At 57.0% G+C, this 24,967-nt stretch overlaps 11 protein-coding genes across 11 annotated transcripts; 6 read left to right on the forward strand and 5 right to left on the reverse strand.

The window, feature by feature from the left end:
- Window positions 1-1,544: 1,544 nt before the first annotated feature.
- On the forward strand, window positions 1,545-3,778 carry BDW47DRAFT_134565 (uncharacterized protein; the record flags this gene model as incomplete). The annotated part of the gene is made up of 3 exons (XM_024818121.1): window positions 1,545-2,577; window positions 2,646-2,983; window positions 3,069-3,778. The coding sequence occupies 3 exons, from the start codon at window positions 1,545-1,547 to the stop codon at window positions 3,522-3,524; spliced, it is 1,827 nt and encodes a 608-aa protein (XP_024674779.1). The 3' UTR covers window positions 3,525-3,778.
- BDW47DRAFT_100801 (oligoribonuclease) lies at window positions 3,749-4,762 on the forward strand. The gene is made up of 2 exons (XM_024811530.1): window positions 3,749-3,972; window positions 4,043-4,762. Exons 1-2 carry the CDS (start codon window positions 3,925-3,927, stop codon window positions 4,556-4,558), a joined length of 564 nt encoding a protein of 187 aa, XP_024674780.1. The 5' UTR covers window positions 3,749-3,924; the 3' UTR covers window positions 4,559-4,762.
- A 210-nt stretch (window positions 4,763-4,972) lies between these two features.
- On the forward strand, window positions 4,973-6,712 carry pgmA (phosphoglucomutase PGM2; the record flags this gene model as incomplete). The annotated part of the gene is made up of 2 exons (XM_024816023.1): window positions 4,973-5,025; window positions 5,098-6,712. The coding sequence occupies 2 exons, from the start codon at window positions 4,973-4,975 to the stop codon at window positions 6,710-6,712; spliced, it is 1,668 nt and encodes a 555-aa protein (XP_024674781.1).
- Window positions 6,713-6,907: 195 nt separating this feature from the next.
- BDW47DRAFT_134570 (Gfo/Idh/MocA family protein) lies at window positions 6,908-8,766 on the reverse strand (the record flags this gene model as incomplete). Its single annotated transcript, XM_024818122.1, has 1 exon — window positions 6,908-8,766. Exon 1 carries the CDS (start codon window positions 8,633-8,635, stop codon window positions 6,908-6,910), a length of 1,728 nt encoding a protein of 575 aa, XP_024674782.1. The 5' UTR covers window positions 8,636-8,766.
- Window positions 8,631-10,608, reverse strand: BDW47DRAFT_82220 (uncharacterized protein). Its single transcript, XM_024819938.1, has 3 exons — window positions 10,571-10,608; window positions 8,786-10,398; window positions 8,631-8,653 (listed from the first exon to the last, which is right to left on the reverse strand). The coding sequence occupies exon 2, from the start codon at window positions 10,323-10,325 to the stop codon at window positions 8,898-8,900; it is 1,428 nt and encodes a 475-aa protein (XP_024674783.1). The 5' UTR covers window positions 10,326-10,398; window positions 10,571-10,608; the 3' UTR covers window positions 8,631-8,653; window positions 8,786-8,897.
- A 1,450-nt stretch (window positions 10,609-12,058) lies between these two features.
- On the forward strand, window positions 12,059-12,887 carry BDW47DRAFT_100807 (uncharacterized protein). Its single transcript, XM_024811531.1, has 4 exons — window positions 12,059-12,247; window positions 12,294-12,371; window positions 12,425-12,459; window positions 12,547-12,887. The coding sequence occupies exons 2-4, from the start codon at window positions 12,359-12,361 to the stop codon at window positions 12,700-12,702; spliced, it is 204 nt and encodes a 67-aa protein (XP_024674784.1). The 5' UTR covers window positions 12,059-12,247; window positions 12,294-12,358; the 3' UTR covers window positions 12,703-12,887.
- A 206-nt stretch (window positions 12,888-13,093) lies between these two features.
- On the reverse strand, window positions 13,094-15,794 carry BDW47DRAFT_100809 (F-box/WD repeat-containing protein). The gene is made up of 2 exons (XM_024811532.1): window positions 14,295-15,794; window positions 13,094-14,235 (listed from the first exon to the last, which is right to left on the reverse strand). The coding sequence occupies exons 1-2, from the start codon at window positions 15,314-15,316 to the stop codon at window positions 13,257-13,259; spliced, it is 2,001 nt and encodes a 666-aa protein (XP_024674785.1). The 5' UTR covers window positions 15,317-15,794; the 3' UTR covers window positions 13,094-13,256.
- Window positions 15,795-16,680: 886 nt separating this feature from the next.
- On the reverse strand, window positions 16,681-17,770 carry BDW47DRAFT_134578 (dihydrodipicolinate synthase family protein). Its single transcript, XM_024818123.1, has one exon. The coding sequence runs from the start codon at window positions 17,719-17,721 to the stop codon at window positions 16,720-16,722; it is 1,002 nt and encodes a 333-aa protein (XP_024674786.1). The 5' UTR covers window positions 17,722-17,770; the 3' UTR covers window positions 16,681-16,719.
- Window positions 17,771-18,097: 327 nt separating this feature from the next.
- On the forward strand, window positions 18,098-19,560 carry BDW47DRAFT_123310 (Gfo/Idh/MocA family oxidoreductase; the record flags this gene model as incomplete). The annotated part of the gene is made up of 4 exons (XM_024816024.1): window positions 18,098-18,121; window positions 18,177-19,038; window positions 19,132-19,222; window positions 19,290-19,560. 4 exons carry the CDS (start codon window positions 18,098-18,100, stop codon window positions 19,558-19,560), a joined length of 1,248 nt encoding a protein of 415 aa, XP_024674787.1.
- A 130-nt stretch (window positions 19,561-19,690) lies between these two features.
- On the reverse strand, window positions 19,691-22,158 carry BDW47DRAFT_134582 (putative PHD finger domain protein). The gene is made up of 2 exons (XM_024818124.1): window positions 19,958-22,158; window positions 19,691-19,898 (listed from the first exon to the last, which is right to left on the reverse strand). Exons 1-2 carry the CDS (start codon window positions 21,974-21,976, stop codon window positions 19,758-19,760), a joined length of 2,160 nt encoding a protein of 719 aa, XP_024674788.1. The 5' UTR covers window positions 21,977-22,158; the 3' UTR covers window positions 19,691-19,757.
- Window positions 22,159-23,061: 903 nt separating this feature from the next.
- BDW47DRAFT_82253 (uncharacterized protein) lies at window positions 23,062-24,867 on the forward strand. Its single transcript, XM_024819939.1, has 3 exons — window positions 23,062-23,079; window positions 23,161-24,344; window positions 24,398-24,867. The coding sequence occupies exons 2-3, from the start codon at window positions 23,283-23,285 to the stop codon at window positions 24,611-24,613; spliced, it is 1,278 nt and encodes a 425-aa protein (XP_024674789.1). The 5' UTR covers window positions 23,062-23,079; window positions 23,161-23,282; the 3' UTR covers window positions 24,614-24,867.
- Window positions 24,868-24,967: the final 100 nt, after the last annotated feature.

A 24,967-nucleotide genomic window follows, 5' to 3' on the forward strand; every position in this document is an offset into this window, starting at 1 on the left:
ACAATCTGTTCGGATATCATCAATAACAGCCAACCGATCGATCAGCATGACAACGACACCAGAACCCGAGACGATGCCGAGTCGGTTCGCCACTGGACAGATCCCGACATGCCAGTCGGGATGGAAGACCCCCTTCCCGAAGGACAACCCGCGTCTCTTATCATGTCGATCCAAAACTCTCTACACTCTCTACGTCCACTAAACGTCTCTAAACGCTCTCAAATAACGGCGACAGGCATAATCCAACGGGGATCCCCGCGCGGTTCCACCAGTGCCACGGTAACACCGTGGCGCAACATCTATACGACTCGGAGGCCAAGGACCCGAACCCTGACCGACACGATCCGCAGAACGGTATATACCGTTGCTACGAGAACAGATTGAATTTAAGGACCTACAGACTGGGTGATCGATTGAGCCCTCCAATCCTCTCCCCACCCACTATCGACTAACGGGATCGCGACCGATAACATATAGTAAGCCATTCTCTCGGTCGGCCTGACATGATGGAGTCCCTGGCTCTTTCGTGATCTCGTTAGGAGGAACCGGTGCCGACACGGACGCTCAGGTCATCTCCATACATCTGATGGACATGTGAACGAACAGCCCTCTAGACAGGAAAACACAACTATTCCCCAGATCTATCTGACCATGGAACAACTCTCCATGTGGGGACCAGAGGTGGACTTGATGAGGACGTCATGGTGGGACGAGAGAGCGGCTGCTTACTCATCGGACCTGGGGCAGCAAATGGATCTGATATGAGAGAAAGAGAGATGGATGGATGGAAAAGTCATGACAGTCCGTCATTCTCTGCTCATCCCTTCGTGATTGCTGGTCTTCTGGTCACTTGAATTCCTTCCCTCCGGTGGTCTGAGGTATGTCTATCCATCCTGTGGTCATTGACATCTGACTGATACCCATGGGCCTCACTAGTACCTCTCTCTCTCCACCCCCACTCTTCTGTCTCCCCTCTCGTTCACCTGATATTTCCACCGGAACCGTCCCAGAATCTCCTCAAATTGACAATTTCCACCTGGTTCCTGTCCTTGGTCTCTCTGTGTGTGACGTCCCTTGTTCCTGACTCCAGGACTGTTGTCATTCTTCCATTATCCCATTCATCCTGTCCTCCTGGATTCTCCTCCTGATACTGGTCAGTCAAGCATCCATCCTGACCGCCTCCACAACACACACACACACACAGCACTACAACCACCACCACCACCACCACAACAACTCAACAACACAGCAAACTTGCCAACCTCAACCTCCTCCCAGCCCCTTTTCTTTTTCCTTCATTCCATTCGATTTCCTTCTTCTCCTTCTTTTCTTATTTTCTTCTCCTTTCTATACCTCTCCTGTCCCTCTTCTCCGACCGTGTTTGTGTTCCTTTTTCTCCCCCTTTCTCTTTCTCTGGATCTACCATCGACTAACCGGTTGACTCACAGTGTGAGCGGATAGATTTGAATTCCTTTCCACCCCCCCCCCCCCGACCCTCGAGTTGTCGACGCCCCTCCCCTCCCTCCGTCCTCCCTCTTCCCGCCATGCCATGCTTCAAAGGTTTGGCCGTGAGTATACACACTCCCGACGGCCCAATCCCCGAGTATTCCATCCAGCGCCAATCCCGCGCCTCTCGCATCGCCTGTTACATTCCCGTCCCCCCGCCCAAGCTCCCCGATGCCGCCGGCGGCAAGCGTGAGCAGTCCACCTTCGCCATCTCTATCACCCTCTTGAATCCCGGCCAGGATGTCCCGTATTCCGCCCCCAAACCGACCCCGGACAACCCCACTCCCAAACCCAAGGTCGTCGGCGGCCTCCCCGGCCCCACCGCCGAGCGCGGTCTGTACACCAGCTCCGTCGTCCCCTACCAGGCCCTGACCAACTCCCCCAACGAGACCGTCGCCGCCTACATCTACTTTGATGGCCGTCAGAAGGAGGAGGTGGCTACCTTGCTGCGCCGCGGGGAGGAGACCTGGGTCAACTCCCGATGGGTCAGCGTGCCCGACTCCGAGGGCGGCGGCCTCGCCGAGCGCGAGTTCCTCTTCCGCGAGGTCGGCCTCGAGCGCTGGCTCAACGGGCTCGACCTCGAGGGCAAGGACGCCGCTGCCACGATCGAGCGCCGTCGCCAGAAGATGGAGAAGCGCCGGCGGAAGCGCGAGGCAGCGGAGCACGGCGCCCGCGCGCCCGGGTCTCCCTCCGCCCCGGACGTCCTGCGCTACGGCAACGACGCCCGGTCGCCCCTCGAGGGGGTCTCGGATGAGGAGGACCTATCTCTCTCCGACTCGGACGACGACCCGATTCCGGAGTCGGCCGGGCAGATCAAGGTCGCGCTCTTCCGGGTGCTGGCCTCCGGGGAGATCAAGCGCGGGGAGTACTCGCCGCAGTTCGACGCCCACGATGACGACGACGAGGGGGCGGGCGGCCAATCTGGCGGGGGGGATGCCGACATCGATCACACCACCAGTTTCGCTCAGCCCAAGTCGCTCGACCCCAAGTCCATCAGCACGCAAACGGTCACGGGGATCGACGCGTCGGATAAGCCGTATGCCATCTTTACCTTTATGTACCGGGGCGGACGTACGTATTCTTTCTATTTGTCTATTTTGATTATTATACAGTCATGGATAGATCGCTGATCATAACAGGCCAATTGCAAAAGATGGGCATCCTGAAAGATGGCCGCCCGCAGGAGACTCCGGCGTCGGCCAAACGCCGCTCGTTGCAGCCTGACTTCAGCAGCCTGGGCCCGTTGAAACCCGGCGGCACGGTCGGCTTCCTCAACTTCCGCGACAACGCTGAGGCCGCGACGGGGCGTAAGAACCGGAAGGGCAGCATGGCGGACGACATGGACAGCGACGATGATGAGGATGAGTCGATCTTGGGCAAGGCGGACGACGAAGAGGCCAAGGAGGACGATTGGCATTTGTCCCCGGATGATCTCCGTCGACAGGGCGAATTGGCCGAGGGGTTGCGACAGATCAAGGTTGGTCCCTTCTTCCTTTTTCCCTTTTCCTTTTCCCTTTTCCATTCTATCTTCTATTTTTTTGGTCGAACTAACAACCCCCCAGTTGAAACGCCAGCATTCGTCAGCCTCCTTAGGCGTGAACAGCCCCAAGACCGACGCAGCCAGCCCCCAAGCATCCGCGGACCCTCCTCCGGCGACAGATTCGTCGACGACGACACCGCCTCCGCTCGCAACGGGCCTCCCATCAGTGCCCGAGGTGCCCAAGCCGACCGCGACCACGCTGGACGGGGCCTTTGTCGGCAGTCCGCTGAAGAAACAGCGGGCCAGTGTCTCCCAGGCGGACGAGAACGCGCTGCGGCGGCGGATCGAGGGCGGATTATCGCAGCCGGCCAGTGGGATGCCGGCGGGGACGACGGCCGGCGAACAGATCGGGGGGCCGACCCCGGCGACGCATCCTTCAGCTCTCGGGCATCCTCCGGCCCTCGCGCAGCCTCCCACCCTCGCGCCGCCTCCGACCCTCGCTCCCGCACCGGCAGCCGAAGACGAGGAGGAGCTATGATGTTAGCCTGTTAATGTGTCTCTTATTATCTCCATTTTTTTTTTCTTTCTTTTTCTCTTTTTTCTGTTGATTGTGCGAATTGGCCTTGGTTGTTTCTTTCGTCGGGTTTTCTCGCAGGGTCACATCAGACATGCAGGACGGCGTCTCGGAGCGCGTCCCGGGATTAGAACTACAAAGGCAATCCTGGGATGGAGGAATTGGGGTTGGGCGGGATGATCTATAGAGCAATGAATGACGCAAGTGCAGATATATCTATGGGGTGTAGCTGGTAGCTGGTAGCTGCCAAGATCCCCACTTTCCTTATTTTCTTCTCCATCTTTTCCTCACCACCTCCATATCCTCCATCTACATCGACATTTACATCCCCCAGTGAACCCGACGTAGACACCATCCCATCAACATGCCTCTCACACCCTCTTCCGATCCCCTGGTGTGGATCGACTGCGAGGTACCCCCCCAATGCAACAATCCCAGGAAACCCTCCATCAAATCACCATGATAACAAAAAATCAAAATAGATGACCGGCCTCGACCCCTCTACCGACCACATCCTCCAAATCAGCTGCATCATCACCGACGCCCAACTGACCCCCCTCCACCCGGGCTTCGACACCACAATCCACGTCCCCGACACAATCCTCAATTCCATGAACGAATGGTGCATCACCACCCACGCCCGCACCGGCCTCACCGCCTCCGTGCGCGCCTCCACCACCACCCCCGACCAAGCCGCCTCCGCCCTCCTCTCCTACATCAAGCAATACATCCCGGAGCCGCGCCGGGGCGTGCTCGCAGGGAACAGCGTGCACGCCGACCGGGCGTTCCTGGCGAGGGGCCCGTATCAGGCGGTGCTGGAGCATTTGCATTACCGGATTCTGGATGTGAGTAGTTTTAAGGAGGGGGTTAGGAGGTGGGGTGGGGAGGAGCTGTTAAGGCAGGTCCCGGAGAAGAGGGAGGTGCATTTGGCGAGGGATGATATACTGGAGAGTATTGAGGAGGCGAGGTTTTATAGGGAGGTTTTGTTCAAGCGATAGTTGTTCCTGGGGAGTGAGTTTGGGAGGGGGGATGGGCATGGGTATGGGTTATGGCCAGATTGGAGGGGTAATATTGTCCACGCAGTCGTGCATTGCATGCTGTACTGCAGATGATAAGATATGACTGGTGAGAGATGGGTGCCCAATGTGACAAATTACTCAGTAAATCAAGAGTAAACAGAGAGAGAAGAGAAGACCCAAAACAGTAAGGTGAGAGAGAGTGACGACGGTCTATTGAGTCCATCCATCCATTTTACCCCACTTTCTGCTCCCCTTCATTTCCTGTTTCTCCTGATATCTTCTTCTCTCTTCCCTCTTCTCTCTCTTCTTTCCTCCCTCTCCTTTTCCCTTCTCTTCTCATCTTGTCAATTTGAACTTCTCAATTTGAATCTTCTCATATCCCAATCTATCACCATGTCCATCCAATCCGTCTCCCTCCAGCCCTTCACCGACCAGAAGCCCGGCACGTACGTATCCCCTCCCCCCTCCTATCCACCTATCCACCTATCCACCAGCTCAACATATTGATCATTGTATAGCTCGGGCCTCCGCAAAAAGGTCAAGACCTTCCAACTACCCAACTACGCCGAATCCTTCATCACCAGCATCCTCCTCTCCATCCCCGAAGGCGCCCAAGATGCCTTCCTCGTCATCGGCGGTGACGGCCGCTACTACAACACCGACGTCATCCAGAAAATCGCCAAGATCAGCGCCGCCTATGGCGTCCAGAAGCTCCTCGTCGGCCAGAACGGCATCCTCTCCACCCCGGCCGCCAGCAACCTCATCCGCAAGCGCTCCGCCACCGGCGGTATCCTCCTGACCGCCAGCCACAACCCGGGCGGCCCCGAGAACGACTTTGGCATCAAGTACAACCTGGCGAACGGTGCTCCCGCCCCGGAGACGGTCACCAACGCTATCTACGACACGTCCAAGACGCTCACCGAATACAAGTATGCCGAGCTCCCCACGGTCGACATCGCCACCGTCGGCACGCGGACCTACGGCCCCCTCACGGTGGAGGTCGTCCCCTCCACCGCCGACTACGTCGCCATGATGAAAGACATCTTCGACTTCGACCTCATCAAGTCCTTCCTGCGCTCCCACCCCGACTTCAAGGTCCTCTTCGACGGCATGCACGGCGTGACCGGCCCCTACGGCACCGACATCTTCGTGCACGAGCTCGGCCTCCCCGCCAACAGCGTCATGAACGCCCAGCCCAGCGAGGACTTCGGCGGCGGCCACCCCGACCCGAACCTGGTCTACGCCCACGAGCTCGTCGAGGCCGTCAACCGCGACGGCGTCCACTTCGGCGCCGCCAGCGACGGCGACGGCGACCGCAACATGATCTACGGCGCGAACACGTTCGTCTCGCCCGGCGACTCGCTCGCCATCATCGCGCACCACGCGCGCCGCATCCCCTACTTCCAGCGCCAGGGCGTCTACGGCCTCGCGCGGTCCATGCCCACCTCCGCGGCGGTCGACCGCGTTGCGGCCGCGCAAGGGCTGCAGAGCTACGAGGTGCCCACGGGGTGGAAGTTCTTCTGCAACCTGTTCGACAACCAGAAGCTGTCCATCTGCGGCGAGGAGAGCTTCGGCACGGGCAGCAACCACATCCGCGAGAAGGACGGGCTGTGGGCCATCGTCGCGTGGCTGAACATCATCGCCAGCGTCGCGCAGGACACCCCCGGCAAGACGCCCAGCATCGCCTCCATCCAGGAAGACTTCTGGGCGACCTACGGCCGGACGTTCTTCACGCGGTACGACTACGAGAACGTCGACAGCGCAGGCGCCAACCGCGTGATCGCCGAGCTGGCCGCCCACGTCGAGAAGCCGGAGGGGTTCGTGGGCAGCACCGTGGCGGGGCGGACCGTGAAGGACGTGGGCAACTTTGCCTACACTGATCTGGACGGGAGCGTCACCAAGAACCAGGGTCTGTACGCGACGTTCGACGACGGCAGCCGGATCGTGGTGCGTTTGTCCGGGACGGGCAGCAGTGGAGCCACCATCCGGTTGTATATCGAGAAGTATGAGGCGGATAAGAGCGCGTTTGGGTTGAGTGCGCAGGAGTACCTGGGGGATAATGTGCGGTTGGCGATGGGGCTGTTGAAGTTCAGGGAGTATGTTGGACGGGAGGAGCCTGATGTGCGGACTTAACTTCCTCTTCCTTCTCCTTACATAGCATAACCTTGCCATTTGAGCCCATAACATGACCTGCACAGCACCAGATAACATTCTTGCAAGATTCCCAACTCCACAGAAAGATAAATAACCTAGACTAAACCGAGACACCCCGAACAAACAACATACTCCGTACCCAGTACCTCCATGGACAACCTCCCCGCCCCAAGATCACATACCACCAAGTTGCTCCCTCCACCACCCCTCCCACCCAACAACCTCTCTATCCCTCCTCGCCCCCTCGGCCGCAAAAACCACCCCATGGCTCACAATAATCTCCCTCAACGAGCACCCCACAAACCGCCTCTGCGCCCTCCCCACCCCCATCCCCCCACTAACAACAGCATCAACAGCGCCCACAAACCCCCTCGCCAGCCCATAATCCCCACCCCCGTGCGCCTTTTCCTCCGCCTCGGACTGGCGCGGGACAGCGATGGATGTTGTCTCCCCGCTGGCGAAATCGAAGTACGATATGGTCGACGAGTCGTAGGTCAGCTCGCCCGTTGTGCCGTAGATGCGGCCGCGGCGGACGCATTGCGCCTGCGTGGGGGCGACCATGTGGATCGTTGCTGTTTTGCTCCCTTTCACGTTCTTGGGAGTAGATGCGGAGGGGGAAGATGGGGACGGGGGGGATTCATCCCATAAGATCGTGACCACCTGGTCGTCGCAGACGTTGTTATCGGCTTCGTAGACGCACCGTCCGTACCAGGGTCGGCTGGCGATAACTTCATCTGGGGTGGTGGTGGCATCGTAGTCTTCTTGGAGGGCTGACATGAGACGGTTCTCTGCCTTGGCCATCGCTTGATCCTTCTCCTGAGAAGAAGAAGAAGAAGAAGAAAGGGAGGTGAAATCCTCGATATCAGGACACACGATGTTAACCGGCCACTCTGTCTTGCCCTGTCGAAGGTGCATATCTCTGTATATCTTGACGGCGCTGTATAGACACTCCCTTTCAGTGGGGCAGGTGACACAGTTCGTGTGAGACCCTGCCGTGGCGGGTTTGCGGCGGGGGTGGAATTGGGAGAGATGCCCTGTGGAGGTTATTGTCGACGGGTAGTGTATATCTGCATCCCCTCTCTCTTCCCCCTCTCCTTCTCCTTGTTCTTCATCCCCTTGGGAAGAAAGAGAAGAAGGATACGAAAGCAACCACATCACAAAATCAACATCGTGGCACGACTTGGTCAGCAGCGATCCGATCCCACCACTCGTCTCCCTCCTCCAGTTTCCCCTCACATACGAGTGTGAGAAGTGCCACCATCCGACCGGCTCGACGTGTTCAAGAGAGACCACGTCCCCGATCACATTATCGTCGAGGAGTAACTTTCGAAGAAGCAGGTTATGAGGGCTGTAGCGGAGGACGTGCCCGATGGAGAAGATCTGTTTTTGACCTTGCTTTCTCTGTTTCTTTTCGGGGGGAGAAGAAGAGGAGGAGGAGGAGGGGGAGGTGGTGGATGAGGAAGAGTAAGCCCTCCACACATCGAGACACCCCTCCAAATCCACCCCCAACGGCTTCTCACACAGCACATGAACACCCAAATGGGCTATTCCCAGCAGGATCTCGACGTGCGTTTCATCAAGTGTGCATACAAACACCCCGTCTACCCCTTTCTCCTCATCTTCCCCACCCTCTCCCTCTCCCCCTCCCCCTCCCCCTGCCTGTCCGTGAGAAACCCTCTCCCGCCGTAACGTCTCGTACTCAACCCACTCCCTCCAATCCTGAAACTCCTGTCCTGGTTTTGGCTTCCCGTTGCCCCAGATGAAGGACCGGCCGAGGTGCTGTCTTTTAAAAGTGTGGGGTTCGGCCACGGCGTGGATGGTTCCTGGGGTGGAGGTTGTTACGGCTTGGGCGTAGGCTGTGCCGCGGGAGCCGGCGCCGATTATGAGGAACCGGGGAGTCATTAATCCTTTTTTTCTTTCCTTTTTGGGGGGTTGGATAGATTGTTAGATCATGGATGGGTTTTGTATTCTTTTGTATCTGGTATATCTGTTGTATCTGTGTAGAGGTAGATACGAAGGTAGACACAAAGGTAGATAGAGGTAGCCACGTACCAGTACTAAAAATAAATTGGTCGTGTCACAAGGGATATAAGTGCGGGGTAAGTAGTAGTAAGGTATGAACATTATATAATAAAATAAAATAAAACAGGGTATAAACTAACTGCTAAATACTCTCCGTAAATCGACTCCCCTTGCTTCCATCAAAACTGGGATGACTCCGTCCGACCCCATCCCGCGGACACAGCGCCCTCGTCCGCGCCGGGGACGGCCGCAGCACCATTATCCCCGGTTCCTCCGCCTCCCTCGTATAACTCGTGTCCAGGGCCATGCCGAAGGGCATGGAGGGCGGGGGTATCGATGGGGATATGGACCCTGCTGACATCGGTGACCTTGGCTGTACAGGCGACGAGCCCAGTCCCATGCTCGGTTCTGATAAAGTTGGGGAATGCGGGGGCTGTTGCTGGCCGAATCGCCCGTCGTAGCCGTCTCCGCCGGACTGTAGGACGGACTCGATCTTTCGGCCGGAGATCTTTTGGAAGCCCCGTTCACTGGGACTGCTGCTCAGCGTTGTCTCCGCTGTTATCGTGGACTGCCGCGATGCCCGCCACGGTCGTAGGAATGTGGGAGCTAGCGTCGCTGCTGCGAACAGCGGCTCCCGACTCAGCCGTCGCGTCTGCATCGTCTCCCGCGGCGCTTCCCCTAGCATGCCCTCGTCTGCAGGCCGCAGACCGAGCTTGCGCCACCGCTTCAGCAGTATCAGCAGTACGAACACCACCATCATGGCCCCCGCCACACCGCCGACGACGCCCCCCGCGATCTTGCCGCTATCAGGGGGCCCGGCGTCCGCGGACGGAGGGGCGGTAGACGACGGGGCCGACCCCGTCCCCGCGGTGCCGGTGCCCCCGCCGCCCCAGTAGGTCACATCGGTTTCGGTCGCGTACGCGGTGGTCGTGGTGTCGTCGCTCGAGGTGGATGTGGAGGTGGTGGATGATGTGGAGGATGAGTTGTGGGAGGCGGTATTGGTGGTGGTGGTGGTGGTGGACACGGGGGCCGACGTGGGAAGAGATGTAGCGGGCGTAGCGGTGGAGGCGTTCAGGCTTGATGGTCGTATACTAGAAGATGCCGGACTGACGGTCGAACTGACGAGAGGCCGCGAGGTCTGCGCGGAGAGAGGGAGGGAAGTGGTCGAATCGAGGGACAACGAAGCCGAGGCGGACAGCGTAGGCGCCGGGACATCAACACTGATCGTCGGGGTGGGCCACGTCGGCGAATCCGTCGGCTCCTCAGGAAGGTCTGTCGGAATTTGGGGCGGGAAATCGGTGCTGGTGGGGAGGGTGCCAGCAGGAAGGGTGCCGGCAGGGAGGGTGCCCGCGGCGGACGCGCGGTCCACCAAGTCAACCACAGAAGCCATCACCGTGGCCGGGTCCTCCCAGCGTCTGTCCAGCAAGGTCGGGTCGGTCGGGTCGACGGTTCCTGCGGGGGCCATGACGAAGGGCCCGTCCGGATCGTGGTCGTGATCATCCGCGGTAAACCGCCGATGTTTCCTCCGCATTAATTGGAATAGACGCGGATTGGGAGCGTGATGGGGCATCGTCTGGAGAGCAAAGAGTGTGGTGTCTGCCTGCACGACACGGCGAACAAGACGAAGAGTGAAGCGAAGTCGGCTGAAAGAGGGGACCGGACAAAGGACAAGGAGTGGACGTCAGCGGGAGGCGAGCCGACAATCAAGAACGAATCGAAGCGAAAGACATCAACATAACTAGTATTATTAGTGTGATGAGGATGATGCGGAGTATCATCCGGAGTATTATCCGGAGAGGACGGCGCTTGACGTACAAGAACGACGGTGAAATCAATCCACGGTCTCCCCTCGGATCCCTCTAGTATGGACGGGGAAGAATGGATTAGTTCAGATGATCGTCCATGGTGAAGGTTGGAGGTGAAGGTCGGTGGATAAGTCGAGGTCAATCGTTATCGTATGGAGGATCAGAGGATCAGAGGATCAGAGGATTGAGGAGGTGCGAGGCAATTAGATGTTAGTCTTAGATTAGGATTATGACACTGGATAGTGGGACGTTCAGGGGAAGGCTCGAGAACGACAACGAGAACGAAAGACGAGATCCGAGATCCGGGAAGAAAAAAAAAAAAATAAGAAAAAGAACTAGAAAAGAAAGAAAGAAAAGAGGGGCGATGGAAAGAGGGGAGAAAGTGAAGAAAAAGAGAAGAGAAGAAGAAGAGGAGGAGGAGGAAGCGAACTGGAAGGGAAAAGAGGAGGAAGAAAGAAAGACAAACAATCCAATCGATCAGGCCAGACCGAGACTAGTCTGAGACCTGCAGATGCTCATCAAACTGTCTTTCTTATCTTTACGATTCTCATTCTTACTTTTCTTCTTCGTCCCTCTTCTTTACTTCTGCTGTCTTTCTTTTCAATATACAAGTAACTATGTATCAGATGTCATACTTCCCAGGAATGTTCCTATTTGGGGCTGTCACTGTTCCTCAGGCGTCGATGGCTGACTCAGCCGTCATCCCTTGGACGCTAGTCCGTATACGGCTAGTGCTGTCTAAGAATAACCCATCACCTTATGTAATCACATTCCATTGGATCCACATCCTTTATATTCATTTCCCCTCTGGACATTAGTTAGTCTTTAGGTAGGTTGATAAGTACCCAAGTACCGAGTAGAGGTACAGTCACCCAGTAGATTGCTACTTCCAAGTCTAGCTACCCGTCCGGCGCATTCCACCCCTGTCTGTACATCCAGTGATCACTCTCCCATTCTATCCAGCATCGTTCAGACTAGACTCCCACCTCCCCTCAGGGTAGAGAAAGGAAATACAGAGAGTAGGGAGGGAAAGATAAGAGGGGAAAAGAGGGGAAATTGGGAAAATAATAGCCGCGGCGCAAACGGGGGTATTGGTTGGATGAGATAATAGCGACAATCAGACACAATACGCCGGCTCAAAACGTCTCCAGCTCGTCAGCCACCCCCTCAGCCTCTTCACCCTCGGCCGGAATCTCAAACCCCTCCTCAGTGGAGTAAAGGATGCCCTGGATGTGCTTGACGAACGAGTCGTCATCCTTCTCCAGCTCCGGATCCGCCTCGATCGCCGTCTGCAGCAGCACCTCGATATCCCGCAGCTTGGCAAAGTAAAAGTCCCGCTCCTTCTCCAGCCCCGTGATCGCCTCCTTCTGTGTCGCGATCTCCTGCTGCAGCGCCGCCGTGTTGGGCCCCGCCGCCGCCGCCACCCGCGGCCGCGCTGCTCCGCCCGTCGGGGTCATGCCCCGGCGGGCACTGCTCGCCGACGTCGCGCCCGCGCGAGGCTTGGGCGCTCCGACGGCCGGTGCCCCGGCTCCCTTCCGGCGGCCCACGGCGTCGTAGTCCCCGCCGGGGTAGTGCTGGTCCCAGTATCGCTTGGTCCACTGGAGGAACTCCAGGTTATCCTGCATGCGGCATTTGGAGAGCAACTCCACGGGGATGGGCTTGTCGACCTGGTGGCGTCCGAACACATCTATCCAGTTAGCGGCGTCTTTATAGGTAAATCAGTAGAGACGTACTCTGGAGGATCTTGAAGTTCTGGAGATAGGCGTATTCGGTGTTCACGCTGAACTTGACTCGAGACATGGGGACATCCACTACAAACCAGTCAGTAAAACCCATCTCCAACAATAGATAGACCATCACTCACTGAAAATCGAGTCAAAGATCTGGCAGAGCGCAGCACTGTAATGGTCATCATTAGCCCCCAACCCTCACATTCCAGCCCGCTTCCTATCGATATCCTCCCCCTCTTCCCAACATCCAACGTACCCAGTTCCGCATTGCTCAATCCTGGTGATGTTCAGCTGCAGCAGGTTGTTCACCCACGCCAGCAGCTCTTGTCTGATTCATCCATCAGTAACCCGGACATCTCAACCGATCGTGGGATCACGGGGGACAAACCTAGACTCGCCCATGGTGGGGTAATGGAAATGGAAATAAATAAACAAACAAACAAACGAGAATAGGGGGCCCGGAAACGGTGGATGGAATGGATGGGACGGAATCAACCCAGAAAGATAGATGACACACCCGGTCTGGCGGAGAGTGGAGCAGAGAAGGGGATTGAAAGTCAGGGGAGAGACGAGAGATGGGAAGGAAGAGGAGGGAAAAACGGGATCAACGTGAAGGGTGATTATTATTAGTCGGGATTGGCATCCAGCGTGATTGTTGTTTGGCTCCCGCGCTAGCCGCTTTGGGCGATATTTCTGTGGCCTGAGGCATGCATCTCATACTCGATCTACTCGATTATACTCGATCATACTCGATTTCCTCCTACGGTGGTTTCAATGCCACAATCACAACGGTCTAGATTCAACTAACCAAGATAAGTAGATAGTGAAATGGTAAGATAGAAAAACAGAGATCAATCAGACGCCTGAAAACTCCCGCCAAAACGCCCAGACTTTTGTTAGGCCAATCACTGTATCCAAAAATAATGATAGAAAATGAAAAAAAAATAAAAAATAAAAAAAATCTAATCAGGATCCCTCCTCTAACAGCTCTATCCCGTCTAATCCATATCCAAAATCCATGATCACCGTGCGCGAGTCCTGGCTCGTAGCCACGATGCGTCGGTAGTCCGACTTGACGCTCAGCATCCAGCTGGTCGTCCAGCCCGGCAGGTCTATGGACAGCTCGCCCGTCTCGGCGTCAAAGACCTTGACGCTCATGTCGTAGCTGCCGCTGACGATGCGCTGGCTGGCGCTGTCCAGGTGCAGCGACCGCACCAGCCCGCCGTGGCCCTCGAGCTCCCGCACCATGTCGCCCGTGTTGGCGTCGAACTGGTAGATCACCTGGTCGTTGCCGCCCGTCAGGATGGTGCGCGCATCGTCGCTGAATTCAATGCAAGCCAGCCCGCGGTCCTTGCTGGGGAACTCCTTGACGCACAGGCCCGACGCGATGTTCCACAGCTTGGCCACGCCGTCGCCGCTGGCCGACACCACCAGGTCGCCGCGCAGCTGCACGGCGTTGACGGGGCCGCGGTGGCCCAGCAGCTTCTTGACCAGCGCCCCCGTCGCCCGGTCCCAGACGCAGATGGTCGTGTCCTTGGAGCACGACACGATGTACCGGTCGTCGAAGCAGACGTCCAGCACGCCGGCGCGGTGACCGCTCAGCCGCCGGATCGGCCGGTAGTCCTGCTTGATGTCCCACACGATGCACGTGTAGTCCGACGATCCCGTCACCATGATCTCCTCGTCGAACTGCAGGCAGAGGATCGACGCGCTGTGGTGATCATCCGTCCCCTCGATGGGCGCCACGGGACCCGCTGACTGCGTGGGCGGCGGGTGGATGGTCAGAAAGGGCGGCGTGCCCGACGTCTGCTGGGTCGGGTTGTTGACCGGGCCCGTCCCGGGGACCTCCGCGGGGGAAGGTCCAATGACTTTGCGGCAGGGCCAGGGGTAGTGGGCATCCCACACGCGGATGGTGCGGTCGCGGGAGCCTGTAATGATCTTGTCTCTGAAAAAAAAATTATGAGTCCACGGTCCAAGGTCTAATGAAAAGAGGGAGATACATACTCATCAAATTGTGCGCAGTACACGCTGTCTGTATGCCCCTGAAGGTAAATGGCGGCGGCCTTGCCCTTCTTCCAGCGGTGCTCCAACGCGCGGCGGACCAGGAACATGCGCTTCCAATCTTGGTTGGGCACGGGCCGACCCAGGCCGGCGGGCTGCTTCCTCTTGGAGGAGAGGCCACTGGGGCGATGGTGGCCGTAGGCGCGCCGGAACACCTGGCGCCAGATGTGGCGGGAGGAGGCCTGCTCACTCCACGATCGAGACACCAGCTCCGCCTGCATGAGGGATGGCGGGTCAAGGCAGGCCAGCACCTGTGACATGATCTCGGGCGGCAGGAAGGTCACCGGATCCAGGCGCACAACCGCCAGGTCCACGTCGGAGCCCTCGGACCGATCCCGGAGATCGATGCCGATGCCACTCTCAGAATCAAGCGTCAAGCGGTTGGGATCGGCCAATTTGGTGCCATCCCGTTCCGAGCGGGCCATTTCGTTCTGGGCGGCCGCGGCGGCGCGCGCCGCGGACCCGGCGTAGATATTCTGGGGAAGAATGGGGGGTGCCCGACCGCTGCCGGGGATGGGTACGGCAATGGGGGCATAGTATTGCCACCCGGCCACGCTGCTAAGGGACGCACGGCGGCTCACGGCGGCGTCTCGGACCCCAGCATCCCAGCTGTCCGAGCCCGAGTCGTGGCAGGAGTCCAAGGGCTGGACAGAGTGGCGGGACGACTTGTTGCGAATGCTGACGGACAGACGACGGCCCAGCGCCCGCAGTCCATCGACCGGGTGGCGCATGTTGGAAAAGCTCTTGGTTTTCCGACGGCGCGGCACGCCGTCGGGAAAACAGTTCATGTCTTCCAGCACTTCAGTCTCATCGTCGCGGGGATCCAGCACCGGCACCCCGCTCCACAGGTCGGATTCCACCACGGTGGTGGGTGGCGCGGCCGAGGCTGAGGTCCGTGGTCGAGGCTTGGTGGAGAGGGAAGGTCGTCGGCGGGACGAAGCCGCGGTCGAATCTCGGGGAGTCATCGTAGGCGTCGTTCGATCGGATAGGAAGAAACGGAGGAAGATCACGGTCTCGATAGGGTGGTAATTATAGTGACGGAGGTGTCAACCCCTTTTTTTGCCTTCTCTCCAGCGGTGAGAGACGCGATAAGCGGGGGGAGGAAGCAAGGGGGAGGATCGAGCGAGGGAGGAGACGTTGAACGACTGAACAATGGGGTGGTCGAGACCGGAGATAGGATGAAAGAAAGGTCGAAAAAAGGGAGAGCAACACCAAAAAAGAGAGGATGAAAAGAGAGAGTAGGAGGAAGAGAGAGAGAGGAAGAGAGGAAAAGAATCCCAGCCGGGAAAAAGAAAGGGACAATAAGAACCGGACAACGCTATGACAACCAAAAGGACGAACCAAATCAGACCGATACGAAAGAGATTGCAGAAAAGGAAATGAAACAAACAGGAGAGAGAGAAAGATATAAAAGTACAAGGAAAAGTGAGGAAGGGAAAAAAAAAAAAGGAGATGCCCAAATGGAGTGGGCGGTGAGATGGAATTTGCCTCCCCATTCCTTCTGATCCATGTGTCAATCGGCCTGCTTCATTTGGTTTTCTTTTTTTTTTTTTTTCGCCATATGGAATCAGGATGAATTGGGTATAACCCCGTCTGAATAATAGGAGGGAAAAGTTTGTTTGATCTGACTCAAGGTCCACCAACCATCGAGATTGGTCCGCCTCTCAACTGGGGTCTGAATGGGAGTGTCCGATTCGTCTGGCTGCCTCAGCCCAACCAAACTCGACTTAGGTACCGCTACCTAATTATGATGGAGAGATGGGATCATCCGGAGGAAGGCCGGATGCTGAGACCAACCTCTCGTCAGGTTGGAATCATCCCAATCCGTCGTGATGGATTGATCCCTCCTCGGTCTTTCAGGATTACGGAGTAGTACGAGGGAGGATTGGCGTCCCCACGGGGGCGGGAAGCAGATGGTCGATCCACGATGGTGCTCCACTCGCGTCTGAACTGGTCGCGCCCAGCTGGCTTTGGGTCACAATAGGAATGTATTCATGTTGCATTTTTTTTGCCCCTATTTATTTGTTTATTCTTAGGTCAGAAGGATTATGTAGGTGTGCGTGTTGTACCGGTTCGGTGAGTTAGGGCTTACCGGTCACGGGTTGAATCCCTGTATATCCAGGCAGGCCAGTTGCTGATTTCAGCATGTATTTATAGATATATCAATGGTGCCTGTCGATTTACTGATGACACGGATTCGTCTTTGAATGATGAGTAGAGTAGTAATTTCCAGTGTGGAAATGAATACGAGTGTGGATTAAGATGCTACACCCTAAACCAAATTGAATAGTACGCTACGCTAAACACTCGTATCAAGATTTCCTACTTGGAGCCATTGACACAGTATATCAGACACCGCATAGAACCTTCAGTCAGCCGATGAAGACACATCCGGCAGCGTCCTCTCGAACGCCATCGCCTCCCCAATCCCATCCGCCACACTCTTCACCTCGGCCTCGTCCAGCCGTGCCAGCGGCCGACGCGGGAATCCCCCATACCCGTAGTAGCTCTGCAAGGCACTCTTCGTCCCCGGGATGGCCGTCCGCGTGAGCACCCAGTCCGCATCACTCAGCATCTTCTGTGCGTGCACCGCGTCGAGAAACCGCCCCTCCTCCCAGAGGCTGAACACGTGCACGCACAGACGCGGCAGGACATTCGCCCCGCCCGCCAAAATCGCCGACCCACCCGAGACCAGCGTCTGCAGGGCGAAGTCCGCGATGCCACCGAAGGCGACGTACGGCGGGGCGGACGGATCTGCGCCGGTCTGCTGCGGCATCAACGGCGAGGACGGGGTGATGGCGCCCATGGCGGTCGCGACGCGGGTCAGTTTCCCCGTGTTGGCGCAGGTGAACTTGGTGCCGACGATGTTGGGGTGCTGCGAGATGCGGATGATCAGGTCCGAGTCCATGTCGATGCCGGCGACGGCGCCCGGGTAGTTGTAGAGGATGAGCGGGATGGGCGACTGGTCGGCCACGGCGGTGAAGTACTCGTATAGGGTCTTGTCGTTGCCCACTGCCGTCCGGTAGTAGCTTGGTGGGACGATCAGGGCGTATTCGGCGCCCGCGGAGCTCGCCTCGCGGCAGAGCTCGATGGTGCCGCGGATGCTCTGCTCGCTGGCTCCGGCGATGACGGGCACGGCGGAGAAGCCGGCGCGAACGAGGGCGTCGCGCGTCTCGCGGATCACGATCTGTCGCTCGGGACGGGAGAGGTGGACGGCTTCGCCGTTGGAGCCCATGCAGACTAGGCCGACGAGACCGGCTTTGGCGAGGCGGACGGCGTGGGCGCGGATGGTATGGATGTCGAGCTCTTCGGAGTGGGGGTGAAAGAAGGTCATTGTGGGGGCGTAAACCCCGGGACGGAGAGGAGTCATTTTCACTGAGTTGGTGATAGATATGATTTAACAGAATGCTATAGTCGTGGGAAGTAGAGAGAAGGGAAGTGTATCTGGTATATAAAGAATCTCGAAGTCAATACCCCGCCATCAACAGTTATACCACCGGGGAAATGTACCCCACACGGAGATTCAATTCTCCCCCAATCAGAGGCCCGGGTGGCAGTTGCCGACGGTATTCTATAGTCAATTGCCGAGGGTGACGCTATAAATATCAAGCGGAATCGGAATCTTCCATCTATCATCGCATGAAGCTGCTGTTCGTGCTGGAATTGGACTTATAAATCTGCTATACTTCCCTCCAACTCGTCCAATTCAATCTCCATCCACAATTGAACTGCAGCAACAACTCACCATGGCCCCTCCCAATGTTTTGATGGTATGTACAACACCCCTCCATAACCCCACCATCACCCACAAGCTGATCACAACAGGTCGGCACCGGCGAATACACCACCGGCTACGTCGGCGGCAGCGCCTCCAAGTCGGACAAAAAGGTCGGCGTAGTCGGCCTCACGCTCTTCGACCTGCGCCGGCGCGGCAAAGTCGGCGCCCTCAGCATGGCCGGCGTCTCAGGGTCCAAATTCCCCGGCATCCGCGCGCACCTGCACCAAAACATCAACCAAGTCTACAACAACCTCGACGTCTCCTTCACCTCCTACCCCTCCGACACGCAATCCGACCCAGACGCCTACAAAGCCGCCATCGACGCCCTCCCCCAGGGCTCAGCAGTCACGATCTTCACCCCCGACCCCACCCACTTCGAGATCGCCCTCTACGCCATCCAACGCGGCCACCACGTCCTGGTCACCAAGCCCGCCACCCAGTCCCTCGCGCACCACCGCCAGCTCGTCGATGCCGCGCGCGCACACAACGTCTTCGTCTTCGTCGAGCACCACAAGCGCTTCGACCCCGCTTACTCCGACGCCCGCGCTCGCGCCGCCACCCTCGGCGACTTCAACTACTTCTACAGCTACATGAGCCAGCCCAAGGCTCAGCTCGAGACGTTCCGCGCTTGGGCAGGCACCCAGAGCGATATCTCCTACTACCTGAACTCACACCACGTCGATATCTGCCACAGCATGGTCCCTGGATATGTGCCCGTCCGCGTCACGGCGTCTGCCTCGTCCGGCGTCGCTGTCGACTTGGGATGCGCCCCGCAGACGGAGGACACTATCACCTTGCTCGTCGACTGGAAGAAGATAGAGGACGCTGCCCGCTCTGCCACCGCTGTTTATACGGCTAGTTGGACGGCGCCGCAGCGGGCGGGTGTGCATTCGAATCAGTATTTCCATTGTATGTCCCCTTCTTCTTTTCTTTTTTTCAGCATTGCTGCCCCCTTTCTACCTACCTACTCATATAATACCCCCGCTAATCAATATCTACCAGACATGGGCTCCAAAGGCGAAATCCGCATCAACCAAGCCAAACGCGGCTACGACGTCACCGAAGACGAGCAGGGCCTGAACTGGGTGAATCCGTACGTCCCTCCCAACCCTCTCCCACACACTCCCACAAGAGAGACACGATACTAACGTTCTAATAAGGTTCTACATGAAATACGCCCCCGACGAAGAAGGCAACTTCGGCGGCCAAACCGGCTACGGCTACATCAGTTTCGAGAAGTTCATCGACGCGGTGACGGCGCTCAATGAGGGCCGGGTGACGCTCGATCAGCTGGACGCGAGGCCGCTTCCCACGCTGAAGAATACGGTGGCTACGACGGCGATCTTGGAGGCGGGGAGGAGGTCGTTGGATGAGGGGGGGAGGTCGGTGCAGATTGTGGGTGGGGAGAGTGGGGAGTGGGAGTTGGTGTAGTTCTCTTTTTTTGCTCCTTCTTTATTACTATACTATACTGTATGTGTCCTACTGTTGTTATGTTATACTTGGATATGTCTCGTTGAAAGAAAATGTAATAAAGTAATGTAACCCTGATATGTAGTGTAGTACCAACGCCTCGCTGCCGAACTCCGAAATACCGCAAAGACATCACTCGTAGATCAGAGAGCAGACATTCATCTCCTCAGCCCGGTCTTGATTATCCCATCCGTCCCCTTGTTGAATCTGACCCGGCAGTCGGGACAATACCATTTCGCCGTCCGGCTGGGTACCTCCGATAGGCCCACACAATGCAGGTGGAACCACTCGCGGTCACACTTGATTGCCTAGATTAGCAAGGCTGTCTGGAAACCGGAAAGAAAGGGGGGAAACACACGTCTTGATTCTCACAGCAGATCATCGTCCCGAAACTCACGTCCCCGCAGAGACAGTACCGCGGCTCGTGCGGGTCGATCTCCTCGACCACCCCGTCCTCGTCGATCCGGATATCCTCGCGCGTTTGTCCGCCCTCGGATCCCGGATCTCGCGAGCTTACCCGCTTCTTGGTCGGCTTCGCCTTGCGTCGCCCGTAACTGACTGCGGCGCCGCCGTTCTGTCCCGAGGAGACTGGCCCCGGCGCTGGTCGCTTGCGCCGTCGTCCCGGGACGCTGGTCGGCGCCTCGGGCACGGGGGTCCGCCGGGCTGGCGTGGCACTCTTCCGGCGCAGCTCGCGGCCGGCCGCGGCAATCACGGACGATACGGGTTCCGCTGAGGCTGCGGCCGACCGACGGCGCGACGGGGTCTGAGTCGTCGGTGGGGTGCCAGTCGCTCGAGTCGTGATGGTCGGGCCCTCCTTCACCCTGGCGATGGACGTGGATCGCTTCGATCCGGTCGGGGACGGCTGCGGGGGGGACGGTCGCGCTTCGGAGGGTTGTTCAGTTGCGGCCACAGGCACCACGGTCGTAGTGGAGGTAGTTACCGTAGCGTCGCCCGTCGAGACGTTGATCTCCGGCGGTGTGGGGGATTCCCGCGTGCCCCTGCGGCGCTTGGCAGAACTGCGCAGCGCCGACCGCGTCTCCACCTCGGGGATCTCGAGCAGCGGACTGTCCTCCCGCCTCCTCTTGCGCGTCGGCCGGCCCGACTTGTCTTCCTTGGTCGGGGAGACGGAGATGGCGGGCATCGGCGGGATGGGAAGACCCTTGGCTATCGCCGCCTCCGCTGCTGCCGCCGCCGCCGCCTGCTCGCGCGCCTGGTTCTCGCGCTTGAGCTTCTTGGCCTCGTTTAACTTCATGCCACGGTTGCTGAGCTTGGTCTCGAAAATGCCCTCGAGATCCGGGCCCCCCTCCCCAGACTTCCCCTGCGGGTATGTGTTTTTGATGTCGTCGCAATCGATAAATTCCGTGCCCGTCGCCTCGGCCTGCATCTTGGCCGCCCGGTAGGCTTCCCAGCCGCGTCCGCGCAGCGCCAGCTCTCGATGGATCATCACCTCGCTCGGCTGCCAGATCGCATTCTTCTTCATCTTTTTGCGCAATTTGGTCATCTCCCACTCCGTCAGCCGCAGCCACGGCATATCCGGACTGCCTGGTCGGGCATCCTCCGGCGGCGGCTTGAGCATCGCCAGCGCGTTGCTGATCGACATGCCAGATCCGCCATTCTGAGCGCCGGCTGACCCAGAGGTGCGCGCGCGCTGGCTCCGCTTGTCCTTGTTCTTCTTGACCGGCGCCGGGGGCGACTCCGATGGCTCTTCCTTGGAATCAGCCTCCGCGTCCGAGTGTTCGGTGCTGGCGATGGGGGAGTCCGGGTGTAGACCGATGAGGTGATCGGCGGAGATGAGGGAGCGACGCGTGCGCGACGACTTCTGTCGAGCGGAGCCCGCGCGGGAGTTGTTTTGGCCGTCGAGACGTAGGGTGATGCGCGTCGGCGGAGTGGGTCGCTCTTCTTCTTTCTTAGAGCGACGCTTGCCGGTGGCGACGGGGGCCGGTGGCGGGGTCGGCTCGCGGGAGGAGGGCTTGGGTAGGACTTCGAGCTTCTGTCGGATACAGTCCAGGCGCACGAAATGACGGTCGACCACGTCGTACAAGCGGCAGGCCTCTGCGTAAGCCGACTCGCGCGCGTTAATGGCGCGATCCAGCTGGAAGGAGATGTCTCGGCGCAAGGTGCGCGCATCAGGGCGAGCCTCAGTGGGGAGGTCAGGCAGGTGGCCATACGTGTTGGTGAGGTCGTGGACATTCTGGGCGGAGTCTAGATAGCGTTCGTCGAGGCCGCGGATGAGGGTGAGGGAGCGGATAAGGTCTGCGGGCAGGTATTCGGTGTAGTCAATGTAATCTGTCACTGTGGCCTGGGCATCAGGGTCAAAGGGGCCGTCCAGGATGACACCCCCGGAGGTATCGTGGTAATCACCCATGGTTAATCTCATGGGCAATGTACGGTCGGTGATGGTGGTGATTTGTGATCAGGGGGGTCTAGGACGGCAACAGAGAAGGGGGGACAGCCATGGATGAATCTATCATGGATTGATGGTCGGACGAAAAATAGTTGATGAACGAGTGGAAGGCAATGATGAAAGATATCAAGAAAAGAAGGAAACAAGGTCGAGCTTGAAGGTGGAAGTTGAAGTTGAATAACTTCATCTCCATCGCGATCAACAAGTCCAGCTCCCCGGATCATGGTCGGCCCGGTATTATCGCAATACAGTAACGTTACCATCGGATTCCCATGTCACATGATCCGTCGCTCCATTCAACGATCTTTTGATCTGGTCGACATCAACTCGTGTCTTATTTCTATACATGATTTTTTTTTTTTTTTTTTTTTTTTGAATATAACCCATCAGCGCGTCAATTTGATCTACGGCATTGTGCTTCATATATCAAGAACGCTAGAAAGTTCATACATCCTGCCGGCTCAGGCATCTATATATATCTCATCATGAACCACGGAGTAAATAGTATGGATGTGGGACCGTAGGCAATAGCCGCTGCATATCCTTCGTCTAGGCTAACTTGGGGAGCACTCATCCTAGATCAAGAATGATATAATCTATCATATCTACTTGTCAATGAAAGACCAACGTCATTACTTGCCCCTACAATCACCATGACAAAAACCAGACTAAGCTGTCCCTATGCTTGAGTCTTGACCCACGGAATTTGGGCTAGGCAACCGTGATCTCTAGAGCAGAGGCAGATCCCCATCTGATCAAAGTATCCAATCATTATATGGACTCAGGTCATCCAGGAACAGTACGACCTGGCAACCTAAACCTGTGGCTAAAATTTCAAGCTCTGTGTCGAGCCGCCGCAGCCTGATGCACATTGCGGCGCTTAGTAGCGTTGGCCGCAGTCACGTCATTGCAAGCTAATCACTGTGTATGGTTGCTACGTGTCACTGGCAATTAAGCTGGGATCAGTTTGCACAGGTGAACACTGCCTCATACTCCGATGGCAAATTGTTTGCGCCGCACCGTACAGATGCTGAGGGGTCCAATATGGACCCCTACACATCGACTCATCACTAATAGTATATAACCCTGCTATTCCCACATCTTCACCTCATCCGGTGCAAGAATCAAGAAGAACTTGACCAGCTCAGACTTGACAGTCACCTATCCTTAACCATCTTTACATGACGGCGATTCAGCGTTCCAAGCAAAGAAAAATACAAACCTTGAGATAACAGTGGTATACAGGGTTGTTACAGAGAATATCTTTGAACTGTTACAGATGGCCTGGTGTGACCTTTGCAATCGCTCGTTTGGCGATCAGGCGGCTCTCAGGCAGCATATAGGAGACTCGCCTGCACACACTCTGGTATATGGCTGTAATATCTGCAATCGATCATTTGGCAGCCAGGAGGCTCTTGATCAGCATGTCCAGAACTCCCCTGCACATGCTCCATCCTATGACTGCAGACTTTGCAATCGGTCCTTTGGAAGCCAGGAGGCTCTCGATCAACACACACAAGACTCCCCTGCACATGCTCCGTCCTATGACTGCGGACTTTGCAATCGAGCATTCAGCAGCCAGGAGGCTCTCGACCAGCACACACGAGATTCGCCCGCACATGCACAGACCTATGACTGCGAGCTCTGCAATCGATCATTTGGCAGCCAGGAGGCTCTTGATCAGCATTTTCAGAACTCCCCTGCGCATGCACTCACCTATGACTGCGGGCTCTGCAATCGGTCATTTGGAAGCCAAGAGGCTCTCAACCAACACATACAAAACTCCCCTGCACATGCTCCGTCCTATGACTGCAGACTTTGCAATCGGTCCTTTGGAAGCCAGGAGGCTCTCGATCAACACACACAAGCCTCCCCTGCACATGCTCCATCCTATGATTGCGGACTCTGCAATCGAGCATTCAGCAGCCAGGAGGCTCTCGACCAGCACACACGAGATTCGCCTGCACATGCGCAAACCTATGATTGCGAGCTCTGCAATCGGCCTTTCGGTAGTCTGGACGCGCTCGATCAGCATGTACGAGACTCGTCTGCACATTCCGGAGTCTCATCGACGCCCTTAAACGCATTTTTCCTATCTTTCGCAAGGTTCGATTTCGATCCAAGCTTACCCCCTGCCGAGTCGTATAGGCGTCTCCAGAGGTATTATGATTGGGACAGAGATGATCCCGAATCTAAACGCGCTTGGATTGACTACCAAAGTGCCCTTGCAGAGGAGTTCAACCTGTGGTTTGGATCGGAGGATGACCTCAGTGCTTGGCATTCACTTTGTACGGCTGTGAATGTCGCTCCACTACCCACAACCTGCCATGGATGCCAGAAGGTACTTCAAGCTAGACTACCCTGTTCAGCATGGAACTAACTTGAATGTGATAGGTTGTAAGAGGATTGTATGTCAACATTGTGGATCTAATCGACTGGGCTCGCAGGGGACGGAATGGCGACGGGGTACGACAATTCGACAGCCTAGAGGACCTGCGTGACTATTCACGCAGGACTTGTAAGATCTTCCGTAACAATCTGGATGAGTCAGGCAATGGAAATGTTGTTCTCCGACACTTGCTTCGGTTTCTACTCCGTTCGGCTGCCTGATTATCGATGTGAGTTGATCTGTTTGAATCGTATTTTCGTTGCATGACCTGAAGTGAATGAGGAAGGGTATGGCATACGAGAACTTCTATTAGCACGAGCCTAGCATTGTTCTTGATTCTTGAAGGGTTGCATTGTTGTACCCAAGAAATCGCAGTCTACTCTTAAGAGAAAACCGAGCAAGTTATTGTTTGTAGATGGTGTGCCTGTCCTTGCCTGAGGGCCTGGGGTTTCATCTTTTCTCTTCGGTTTCCTTCTCTTCTCTTCATTTCTCTTCATCTTCTTCTCATCATCTCCTTGTCCTTTGTCCTTCGCACTTTTCTTCTATCTCTCTCTCCATCTCTACTTCATTCGCTC

This window comes from Aspergillus candidus (assembly GCF_002847045.1).
Source record: "Aspergillus candidus strain CBS 102.13 unplaced genomic scaffold BDW47scaffold_7, whole genome shotgun sequence".
Classification (NCBI taxonomy): Eukaryota; Fungi; Ascomycota; class Eurotiomycetes; order Eurotiales; family Aspergillaceae; genus Aspergillus; species Aspergillus candidus.

Coding starts and splice junctions, on each gene's coding strand:
- BDW47DRAFT_100801 (XM_024811530.1), top strand. CDS start 3,925: ATGCCTCTCACACCCTCTTCCGATCCCCTGGTGTGGATCGACTGCGAG. Junction 3,973..4,042: donor TGGTGTGGATCGACTGCGAG/GTACCCCCCCAA, acceptor AAATCAAAATAG/ATGACCGGCCTCGACCCCTC.
- BDW47DRAFT_82220 (XM_024819938.1), bottom strand. CDS start 10,325: ATGCCCCATCACGCTCCCAATCCGCGTCTATTCCAATTAATGCGGAGG.
- BDW47DRAFT_100807 (XM_024811531.1), top strand. Junction 12,460..12,546: donor AGATCTGGCAGAGCGCAGCA/CTGTAATGGTCA, acceptor CATCCAACGTAC/CCAGTTCCGCATTGCTCAAT.
- BDW47DRAFT_100809 (XM_024811532.1), bottom strand. CDS start 15,316: ATGACTCCCCGAGATTCGACCGCGGCTTCGTCCCGCCGACGACCTTCC. Junction 14,236..14,294: donor TACTGCGCACAATTTGATGA/GTATGTATCTCC, acceptor TTTTTTTTTCAG/AGACAAGATCATTACAGGCT.
- BDW47DRAFT_134578 (XM_024818123.1), bottom strand. CDS start 17,721: ATGACTCCTCTCCGTCCCGGGGTTTACGCCCCCACAATGACCTTCTTT.
- BDW47DRAFT_134582 (XM_024818124.1), bottom strand. CDS start 21,976: ATGAGATTAACCATGGGTGATTACCACGATACCTCCGGGGGTGTCATC. Junction 19,899..19,957: donor TCTGCTGTGAGAATCAAGAC/GTGTGTTTCCCC, acceptor TAGGCAATCAAG/TGTGACCGCGAGTGGTTCCA.
- BDW47DRAFT_82253 (XM_024819939.1), top strand. CDS start 23,283: ATGGCCTGGTGTGACCTTTGCAATCGCTCGTTTGGCGATCAGGCGGCT. Junction 24,345..24,397: donor CCTGCCATGGATGCCAGAAG/GTACTTCAAGCT, acceptor TGAATGTGATAG/GTTGTAAGAGGATTGTATGT.